We start from the raw sequence: 12,047 nt of genomic DNA, 5'->3' as shown, positions 1-12,047 counted from the left end.
AATAATTTAGGGGAGTTGTTTCAATTTAAATTTTTTTTGTAAAAGCAGTGTTTGAATTTTGTTTTTAATAATGGAAATGGATTCAGCACCATCAAAATCACCTAAAAAAGCTAAAAATTAAGTTTAACCACTATAACTTAGATTTACAAAAATTTCTGGTCAAATTTTCTCAAAATATAGCTGAAATTTCGGTTACTTTCAGCGCAAAAAAAAAGTAATAAAAAAGTCTTATTTGATTTTATAATGGTTATTAACAAATACATATTTTTAATTAATCAATTAAATTAAATTAAAAATGATATGTAAATCTTATAAATTATAAAAATTATATATAAAAACATAATTGAAAATATATTTATTTATATAAAGAATGTATTTTGGACAATAAAATTTTATTAACAAAAAAAATTACGATCACATCCTTTTTATATTAAAATTTCCAGTACAAGCACGAACGCCAAAATTTGAGAGCAATTTAATGTCACGAGGAATCACCTGTCCCTCTTCTCTACCGCAGAATTTCACAATTTGTAAGCAGTCTGATCTCAGCAGGAATCACCTGTAACTTACGACAGCCCTTGAGATTCAGATATTTGAGCTCTTTGAGTTCTGCGATTTCAGATGGCAATGATTCTAAATTAAGACATCCGTGGAGATCCAGAAATTTGAGATTTTTGAGATCTCTCATTTCACATGGCAATGATTTTAACCTCTTACATCCACTGAGATGTAAAAACTGAAGGTTTGAAAGATTGCCAATGCCCGAATGCACATATTCAATTTGAATATGGTTCAGACCAAGATATTCAAGTTGTTGCAATTGCCACAATGATCTTGGCAGTAATTGTAGCCCCGTGTTACATAAACCTAAGACCCTGAGAGAGACGAGGTTATGGAAAAATGCTTCCGGAATCTCCTTTAATTCACAGTTGTATGTTAGAAATAGGCTGACCAATTTTGGACATCTCAATTCCTTGTTTGGTAGAGACGTAATATTGCTACAAACAAGGGAGAGCCTCCTGCAATTATGGCGTGTCTCCATGTCGGGGAAAAGGGCGTCGATGTCGGGGCAATGTTGACCTGCCATCGATACAAAATTCTCCTCTTTCTCTGCCACATGAATTGCCATGTCCCGCACAACATCGTGAACGCCAAACGTAACGCTCCAATAACTGGATCCACCAACTGCTCTCAATTGGAATAAGGAACGATCGGCAAGTAACTTTGCATAGCTGTGCGCAGTATCCATTAAGGAGTCCAAATCTTTGCTCTTTACTATACCTTCTGCGATCCACATCTGCGATATAATGTGCACCGGAAGGTTCCAGTCCTCTGGAATAATCACACAATACAGAAAACAGGTTTTCAAATGAGCATGGGGTAAACTATCGTAGCTCCATCTCAATCGCTCATACAGATCTCGATCAAGTCGAGGATGAGTAATTGGAAAATTTGAGTCCACAGTCTGAATCTGCCTTAAAGAAAGGTTCCACTCATTTACAGCCCGGTTGCCAATCATTGTTGAAGCTATGACATTTATAGCCAATGGCAACCCTTTACACTCCTCCGCGACGACTCTAGCAATATGCTCTATCTCGTCAGGCACATGCCCGTCTTTGAAAGCTACTTTGCAAAACAATTCCCAGGCTTCCTCTCTTGGCAGTGGCTGTATTTGCATGGACTGGTCTGCATTCATTTCTGGAATCAGATCTCTATTTCGAGTAGAGAATACAACTTTGCTCCCTTTGTTCTCGCCAAATTCCATGCCCAATTCTTTCAGAGTGACTGCGCTCCACAAATCGTCTAAAATTAGGAGAAATTTCTTCGTCCTCATATGTGCCGACAGCTTCATCTTCCGCGAATCAACATCATTATAAGAATAGGCACTGAGGTCTAAATTGATTGCAGAAGCCATACGACTCTGCGACTCCAGAATGGAAAATTGGGCAACTGCAACCCAAATCACATGATCAAAAACACCACTTACCTTGTAGGTGTTGTAGACCTTTTTTAGCAACGCTGTTTTGCCAACCCCACCCATCCCATATACAGCAAATATCCGATCGCCGGGGGCCTCTGTAAGCCACCTCTCAAGTCGTATTTCAGCAGATCTAATTTCCAACCCTACCAGTCCGGTGTCTGGTTCGTCTTGAAGCAGTAGATTCGCCTGTTGTGGCGCCGCAGACGCAATCTGTTGAGCACTGTGAAACACAGAGAAGTCGGTCTGAAGATTGTGAAAGAGCTCATCAAAATTTGTCTTCCACTTTCGGATTTCTGTAGAAAGTTTAGGCTTGCAAAGGAGGCAACTGATACACCGCTGCCGCCTTCGAGAGCAATCGATCAAGTGTGTTGCTTTTCCAACTGCGTCTTGCATCCTTAGCAGACAATTTTGCAGAGATTGAGGGGGCGTCTTTTGCCGATCTTGAAATTGATCTCTAACATCGAGTAAGAGAGTCTTCATACGATTTAACTGCCCTTCTAAAAGCTGACGGTTCTCATCCAACCGAATAACATCATCTATTTGTCGGATGAGTGCAGAAATAGCGCTACTGACCGTATTGGCAGCCACTTCAGTGATAATAGCAGCCATGGCCAAATTTTTGGCTTCGCAACAGAAGAATCACGGGTCTGAAGGGGCTAGAGACAATCATATATAAACACGAACTTGCAATGAGATACAGGGCAATGGTTAGGCAGTCATTAGTCATTTGAAAATGCAAGCTGACTTGACTTATTATAAATCATATATAAATATAAACATACAGAGGATTAGTATATTAGTAAAATCAACCATGGGATACACAGTCATCAGACGTCATTGCTTGCTAAATATCCTTCAATCCTTTCCATAAATATGGAATTAGAGTTTATAGATTTTCATCTCATAAATGTAAGAAAGGTACAACCTACTTTATATAAAATTTGAAAATAAATTTTTAGTAATGACAATTTAAAACAAATAAAAAAGTAATATCAAAATTTAATTTTTTAATTTTAATAATTTTGTTAGCTGACGTTTTTTTCAAATGTGTAACCCAATTTTTTTATAAATATTAATAATATTTAATTAAATTGAAATATTATATATTTATATGTATAGTTTATTAAGTCATGGGAGTATAATATTTAATTAAATTAAAATATTATATATTTATATATAGGTTATTAAGCTATGTGAATATGGAGATGATTAGTATATTTAATTTGGTTTGAGTAGTTATCATTGAGGATCTCACACTTCTGTTATTCATAATGTAGAAACCATTTTTCGGATTAATCATATCAGTAGGATTGGGTCGAGGTTTCGAACCAACTAATGTGGTTCATCCTCGGGACAAGGTGAGAAATCAATTGATCTCAAAGAATAAATAGTAGGGATGCATCATTGTTCAGGGTTAGCTCTTTAAAATTAGCCATTGATGAAATCATTACTGAGGAAAGAAAAAATTATTTAAGAATACGTGATAAAGAGATGTTTGTTAAATTATTTAATATTTAGTTAGAAACCATCTATTATGTAATAAGTAAATATTTTATATCGATATTATAAATTATTTAGCAATTTATATAACAATATTATGTAAGAATAATTACTTTATATAATATTATTTGTTAGGGTTGACCTATTCAATATACATTTGGCTGAAAACTAGATTAATTATCAATTTATATAATAATATTAAAAAAATAAAATAGATAAATAAATAAAATTTTAATCCAATGTGATTAATCCCAAAGACTTATTTCTACATTTGAGGATCTTTGAAGTTTTCAAAATCATGCTCCCCGCATCATCCCTTAGCATGATTAGATTTTTACCCATAAAGTTTCCAACTAGGAACCTTTACACCATCCAATGCCTTAATAAACCACCTTGTCACCAATAGAAACATTAATATTTGGTTTTTTAAATTTAAATTTTAAAAACTTAAAAATATAATTAAATTAAAATATTTTAAAGATAACAAAATTTACATTCTAAAACATATTGGGAATTGGTCAATACTTTTTTTTTTAATCATAAAATAATTAATAATTCAAATGTGTTAATGTGGAGTTCATTAATTTAATCATATTTCTACAGAATGATTAATGAAATTTTTACATTTTTATACATACATTTTAAACTAAATTGACATATAACTATTAATAAAAATTTCAATTATTAATAAAATCATAGTATAAAATAATAATACTCTTCATTAGAGTTGTTTTTAGTGAGGTTTTTTGGATGTTTTTCAAGTGGGTTTTTTGGATCTAATTTCTCTAAAATTCCACAGGAATTTATTGAAATCACAAGCTTGATAGGTAAACCCTGCACAATCAAAGTGCACTAGGAGTTTTTAAGGGTGCCGAATCCATATATAGAGTAAAAAAACCAGTTTAAATAACACAAATCAAGATTTCACCTCAAATTTTTCCACAAGATTCAGGCACCGAAAAGTCCAAAGTATAGTACTAAAGAAAAGTCCTTCTTCGTTCATATATATATATATATATATATATATATATATGTATGTATGTATGTATGTATGTATGTATGTATAAACTTAAAAATTATTATAAATAGATACATATTAGGATTTAAGATTAATTTTTTTTTTTTGAAACTCTAGTTATTATTGGTATTTTACATGGATGTATATCCAAAAACTTTTGGAGGAAGATTGAAGAAATCCAAAAGTAGTTTATACATTAGAACCTTAAGATTAAAGGAAATACTCCCTACCATGTCCACCTGCAAGCCTTACCCCATTGAAAGGACAGTTTACCAGGAATCTTATGTATAAGAAGATATTATACAACATGAATGCGAAGAGGTTCCTAAAATTGCTTCTAGCTCTACCCAAAACCCCCTCCGTCTACTCAAACTTGGGAGGCATAACGATGCATAAGGATGCCTAATCATGGTTGGGTCATTGGGAAATAAAGGAAGAGATCATCTTGCAGAACCCATACAATATTAAAAATATTGTTACGTCCAAATTTAAGGAGAAATTATGGGACAACGAAGAGATCGAAGGAAAAATAAAACTAAGATATTATACGGAGGTGATTAACCCCAATCTAAAAAACCAAAATTGTCTTTCTATATTGATTAGTGTTAAGAATAAAATGAACATTGCCAAGATAATAACAAATTCTCATCAAGTTCAGAGTGAAACTGAACATCCTCCAATTCCCAAAATCCGATAGGATGAATGGGTTTAACCTATGGGATTCTAAGAGGGTTAAAGATGAAAAACATTTTTTCTTCAATTTTCCATTTCATACTCACACTCAATCTAATCTTCAAAATATTTTTCACCCTACTAATCTTCTTGATCTTTTAAATCAATAAAACTATGTTTATTTTGGAATTCTTCTCACGCTTCTTTTTTATTATAAAAATAAAATGTTAAAGAATACCTTCTTAAGGTTGGGTAAACCATATAGGTATTAATGGATGTTCTTCTTCATCATTACGGTCACGATCATCATATATTACTCAATATTATTTATTTATTTATTTTCTTTCTTTCCTTCTACATATAGAGAAATAAGGAGATTTGTGATTGATGTAACTACGCAAGAGACACAAAAAGACACACCCTCAAAAAGCAAGGGATGTCAGGAGCATGATGTAGTTCTCTGCTAAGGGCATTTATATTTATAACTACATGTGACAATAAAAAATGCATCATAATTAGCTAATTAGTTTTAATTATTTCCTTAAATATATCCAATAATATCTCCCTAACTATCTCCTATGATCTATAAATTATTTCATCCATGATTTTTTCAACAATATTCATCTCTATATTTGCTAGACTTTCTCCACCTCAAGGCAGGACTCTATCAATCAATTTGTTGTTGATCACTATTAGTTTAGCATTGACCAATGCAAATTATAATATTTAAATTTGAAAAAGGAATATTTATTTTTCAATATTATTGAAGAAATTATTTACCAAGCATTTAATTGGACCATAAATTGAAGGTCTTATTGTAGCCTTTTTACAATAAAATGCCATTTGGATAATTGCCTCATATTTTTTGCCATAATTTTCAAATGCAGTTGCAATATTTATGCCATGATTTTTAGATATTTCTGGAATAAATTTTCATTATTAATCTTCATAGGAAAACCATCTAAAATTAAATTCTTCAAAAATAGCTCATACTCATGTAAATGACATACTTACCATCAAGTATTTGTATAAAAGATAGATAGGACCAAGATGTAAATAAATATGCTTACCAAGAGTAACTTCCCACCCTTATTTATGTGCCTTTCAACACTTTAATAAGTAGAAGACTTAGTTGTGGTTACTACCTACCAAGAAAGTACGCAAGTTCTTTCCCCTTCGCAAACAATTAATTTTTCCACTTCATATATTAATTTTCAAATTTTCTAAAAGCATAATTTCCACTTGAGTAGCAGGGACTACCCTGCCTTAGACCACTTTCTCTTACATATACTTTCATTAATATGCATACACTATAAGAATATTCATAATATCATCCATTAAAAATTACAAATAGGTACTATTTTTTTATGTCTCCTCTTTAACGAGCATTCTTCATTAAATTAGTCCTTTATCATTATTTTCCTTTGTTGTCCTTTTTCTTCATCTTTAATAGTTATTTGGTCTTCTTCCTTCTTGATCTTCTCTACTATCATCTTGTACCTACATAAATATTAGTTGAAGTACATTTGAAAGAATCACCATCTACTAGAATAAATGTGTTGTCAGTCGTTATATCCACTAGTTCTCTAGAAAACTTATTCTCATACATGCTTCGTCAACCATTCTTCCATCAAAATTTGCACACATATCCCTCTTACTCTATATCACCACTCCCATTTTCATCGTCCTCAATCTTTTGGGTTCCTGACTCAATTGTAACCTTGATGTCGATGCTCCTACATCATACTCCCTAGGAAAAAAAATATTCATAGACACACATCCATGGGTCCTCTATCTCTTGCAATTTTTTTCCTCATAGTTATCTCTTCTCTTTCATATCCTCAATCATCATTTTATTCCTACACAAGACCCTTTTTCTTTACTTGAAATCTACCTGATTGCCTCCTCACTGAGGTCGATGACTCTATTAGGTGTAGACTACATCAAATCAATGGTTCTACTCACATATAGTTTCTCTCTTAATGATATGAGATCCTCTTTTAGTTTATGCTTGCCACAATAACACATGATGAAAAATCTTTTACATTAGTGGTTTTTCACCTCGAACATTATCGACTCGGGTACACACAAGTTCAAAAGTTTTTAATCTCTAACCAATATCATTATAAAATGACATTATCCAAGGATTGTTTCTTAGGGATGTATTCCTTCAAGGATTTATTGTATATACCTCTCAACCCACACACAAAATACTTTTATTTATAACTCACTTTGTTTTATTCTTCACTGTTAACCATGCTTCTATTTATTTTTTTCCCATCATTTGTCACTTCATCCTTTTGCTTTCCCGCGTCATTATCCACTTTCCTTTCCTATTTTTTCATATGTGATTTGTAAATTTTTGTGGACATTCCACTCGACAATTCATCACAATAAATCTCACAAATTGTACTTAAAAATCTGAAATCTACACCACAAGGTTTATTTCTCTTTACATTCTTAAATATGTAAATTACTAATTATTGTGTATGCATGCTAATTATAATTACGAAAAAAATAGAGAACAACAAAATAAAAACTCATAAACTACGATAAACAAAAAATATATCTTGGGAAAACCTTTCGGGAGAAAACCTAGTTGGAAGGTGAGGTCGCTTTGTTCTCTTTATTTCAATAGAAAATGGTTGCAAGTACAAAGAAGGCATGTGGCCTGTGGGCTACCACAACACAAAAATAATATATGTGTGCTCTCTCCCTATCCCTATTAGTTATTCTATTTGTCTATGCAACAAAATGCACTCGAAAAGAATGAAACCCCTTTTCCTCCTAGTGGCCCATTTATAACATAACCTAATAGCCAAGTAGTAGTAAGGTTTGACTCCTTTAAATCTTAACCAGAGTTATAATATGGAATATTCTAGAGTCTTATTCATCCTTATCACATGCCTAGCATATTTTCCATGAATAAATGGGGATGATGTGGAATCCCTTCTAATTATGTTAGTGAAAACAAGTAGATCAACTTTCGTGTGGAATAAATTTTCCATATGGGCTCCAACTAAGATGATTCCTGGATTGTTTGAAAGGTATTTGTGTGTAGAATAGGAGAAAAGAGTGTAGCGCTAAAGTGTCAAAGTTTTACCCCCTAAAAAACATTCTTTGATGCCTCAAAATGCTCCGAGAAGATTTTAGGCCCTAATTTCCAAAATTGGGTCTTGCAAATAAAAATGGTACTATCAGATGATTCCTCCACTTTTTCCATGCTAAAATAATTGATGTGGATGAAAAACAATATAGTTATCAAATATGAATCACTCCCCATTTTTTGAGACTTTTAGTCCTAAAATGCTTCCAGTGAGTGAGGTGAGGAAATTTATCCTCCACGATATCTCGAGTGTGCCATTTAGCTTTGGCTAGAAGTTCTCCTTTCAACCCAATCTGTTAAAGTTCGTTTTCTCCCTATCTTGTAGTTCTAAGCCTTTTCTACAAAACTATATCTTCTGTCATCTATAACTTACTTGGGACCTGCAAGTACTATAGTGGCTAGTGATATATATGGATTATTGTCTCCTTACCCATTAGATAATGCTTCCACTTCTTCACAGATTGCACCATTTCATAAACCTCCTTACCAAAAGTAGGGTAGTTAACAACTGCCCCATGAACTGATTTATAATGGTAGCATACAAGCCTTCCCCCCACATCAAGATTGCTCCCATAACATACTCACCGAGATCTATCTCCACTTGAAAGGGCTTATCCAAGTTTGGTAGTGCAAGAGCTAGTGCTTGACTAATCTTCTTCTTTAACTCATCAAATGCCCATTGTTTACCCTTTCCCCACTAGAAACTCTCACCACTTATTAGTATGGCATGGAGTGATGTTGTTAACACTAAAAATGAGGCTATGAATTTCCTCAAGTATTGTGTCACCCCAAAAAAACTCCTAACCATAGAAACATTAGTAAGCACTAACCATTTTATGATGGCCTCCATCTTGGCGGGATCTATTTTTGTCTCTCCTCCACCCATCACATACACTATATACACCAGATACTACTGTGAAAACTCACACTTCTTGATATTTTCTAGAAATTGGTGCTTATTTAATGTCTCCAACACTTGCGTCAAAGGTGAGATGTGCTCCTCTTAGGTAGAACTATATACCAGTATATAATCCAAATATAAAATAACAAATGAATATATAAAATTGTGCATCATATCATTCAATACCCTCATAAACATAGTTGGTACATTGCATATGCCAAATGGATTGACTACCCACTCATACAAACCTTGCCTAGTTTTCAAGGCGTTATTCCATGTATCTTATTCTCTGACTCGAAATTGTAGATAGCTTGACTTTAAGTCCACCTTGGTGAAGTATTTCACTTACTCCAACTAATTCAACAAATCATCAATCTTGGGTGCGGGGTACCTATTCTTGAGTGTGATTTTCTTCAATGCAATGTAATTAATACACATCCACCAAGTCCCATTCTTTTTGGAACTGTGATGATGGTTGACCCACATGGTGGTGTACTTAGTCAAATGACACCCCATTCTAGTAGTTTTTTCAATTGTTTCTTCACCTCACTTGCTTCTATAACAAACTAACTATACAACCCATTGTTTAGCGAGGGAGCCGTTGAAATATTTGGATCTTATGCTCTACTTCCCTCTTGGGTTGTAGCCCTTTAGGCTCCTAGAACACATCCATGTAAGCCTATAGAAACTCTTGCAGATGTTTTTTATGTTTCTTAATACACCCCTCTAAGGATGCCTTTGCACTTGTTAACTCTTATACAAGATGATTCTCTCTTAAAAGAAATAAAACAAACTTCTTGCTACAAATGATCATTTTCTTAGCTTGGTTGGCATTTGCTGGTGAAAATTTTAACTTTCCTTTATGCACATTTATGGTGAATGATTTTCCATTGGTGAGCTAGTATTGTTGGCTGTGCACATGAATATTGCATATTACATGTACATGTAGGGACTTCCAAACACCACTCCACATACATCAAAGGGAACTACATCTAATTCTACCTCATTAATAAAATAAACACAGATAAGTAATATAATTTTGCATTGTTTTGTTACTTTTAACTATGCTTCCTTATTTACTAATCCTAATTCTTGAATGGTCACAAACTTCCAATGAAAATTTATATACTAGCTATACTGAAATGAGATTTGCATGTGATCTTGAGTCAAAGAGCATAATATTTATCTTCCTTACTTGTATCTTTAGGTGGAAGAGTTTGGTCATTTCTTTCCCTTCCTATTGCTAAAGGCTATTGAGTTTTCTATAATTTCAAAAATGAGTCCTGTAGATACACTAGAACCATAAGTTAATACACTTACATTCTAAAAGCACAAATGGATCATCTCAATGCACTAGAACACCAAATTAATAAGCTTACATGCTAGTAAATAAGTTCTTTAGGTGAAAAATGTGATGAATTATCTTCCAAACATTATGGCCAACCCCGCCATAATTGTCAAAAAAGGAGTGGCAACAACAACATTCAATTTCCAATGGTTTAAACCATGTTTTCAACATAAAAAACCAACATCTTTCCCAATAGTTTCTTGAGTTTTGCTAAAAAAAAAAATTCTACTTTGATTTTTTTTAACTCTAATATGTATACATTCTCTCAAATAACATCTTTAAACCGAACACTATAAATATATTTTATCTTACTATATAAAATTTATATTAAAGTAGTTTTTGCTACAAAATATAGAATTTAAATTTTTTTAAGGATGGTGGATATCCTTTCGCTATATGTGTATATATTATATAATATTTAAATATAACTTTACTTATTATTAAAATATTTATATATAATAAATAAAATATTTATATTTATATTTTAATATATATTTATATTTTATTTTAAATATATATACAATATCAAGATTTTCCTATTAATCAATTGTGTGTATCTTCATATTTATATATTTTACTTGTGCCATAATGTTTTTAGCCCCTTTGGAGGCAAGATCCTTCTATTGCGATAATTGCAAATGATTCTCCCTTTTTGGTAGTGACACTACATCTCTGCCAACAAAGGAGTTGAGATATCTAAAATTGGTGACTCTAACTTTGGTATGAAAATTTTAATTGGAAGTGATTTTGAGAGCATTCTTCCTTAACCTTGTGTCTCTGAGGGTGTTATATTTAGGTGACATGGGGCTACAATTATTGCCAAGATCATTGTGGAAACTAAAACAATTTGAATTTTAGTCCTTGTATTTTCTCGTTGCTAAGGAAAATAGGTAAGGTCTAACCACCAAGGGTGCAATTTGTGGAGAGCAGTTGTTGAGGGAGGGAAGGTCAAACAATAAAGCCTAGCCTACTTAGACTCTTATTCCTGCATCTTGGCCCAAATTTGTCGATTGTTCCCTCATTCCCGATTGTTTTCGTCATCGTCGTCATGTGGAAGCTCTATATTGGTTGGGGTTCAGGACTTCGTTGCAGTTCTGCTCGATGTGTCTTCTGCTACTCAGGGTCACCACTTCCTTTTTCCAGTTACTATCGATGTAGATGGGACAGTTGTGTGGTGAACCTTGTCTACTTAACTCTCTTGTTCATGCCTCTTTTTACTTCTAATTATTTTATTTCTTTTTAAAGTTAGATAATAAATTATGTTAAGTAATGTGGAAATATTTTATTTATGACTGAGTGTGAGTGAAATAATTTACCACATTGGGTTGTAATATTAACAAAAGATTGAGTGAGAATAGTGAGGGTGGGATTACTGATGTTTTGTAATGCTTTTAATTAAAACTAATTAAACATGTGTATTCATTTTAGTTTTCTATTATAGTTGACATTGCTTTCCTATATAGAGAATATTTTATTTTTATCTTAGGAGGAACACATGTCAACTATAAATTGAGCACATAA

At 32.7% G+C, this 12,047-nt stretch overlaps 1 protein-coding gene across 1 annotated transcript; it reads right to left on the bottom strand.

Moving 5' to 3' along the window:
* Positions 1-508: 508 nt before the first annotated feature.
* On the bottom strand, positions 509-2,590 carry LOC149149985 (disease resistance protein UNI-like). The gene has a single exon (XM_089442650.1). It carries the CDS (start codon positions 2,588-2,590, stop codon positions 509-511), a length of 2,082 nt encoding a protein of 693 aa, XP_089298776.1.
* Positions 2,591-12,047: the final 9,457 nt, after the last annotated feature.

This window comes from Pinus tabuliformis, chromosome 9, assembly GCF_031772625.1.
Source record: "Pinus tabuliformis cultivar Carrire ecotype Pingquan chromosome 9, CPIR1, whole genome shotgun sequence".
NCBI classification, from domain to species: domain Eukaryota; kingdom Viridiplantae; phylum Streptophyta; class Pinopsida; order Pinales; family Pinaceae; genus Pinus; species Pinus tabuliformis.
The sequence above is the reverse complement of the archived record's forward strand: the minus strand, read 5'-3'. Positions and strand labels throughout refer to the sequence as shown.

Bases quoted from the DNA above. Each gene is read 5' to 3' on its own strand.
- LOC149149985 (XM_089442650.1), bottom strand. From the start codon at position 2,590: ATGGCTGCTATTATCACTGAAGTGGCTGCCAATACGGTCAGTAGCGCT.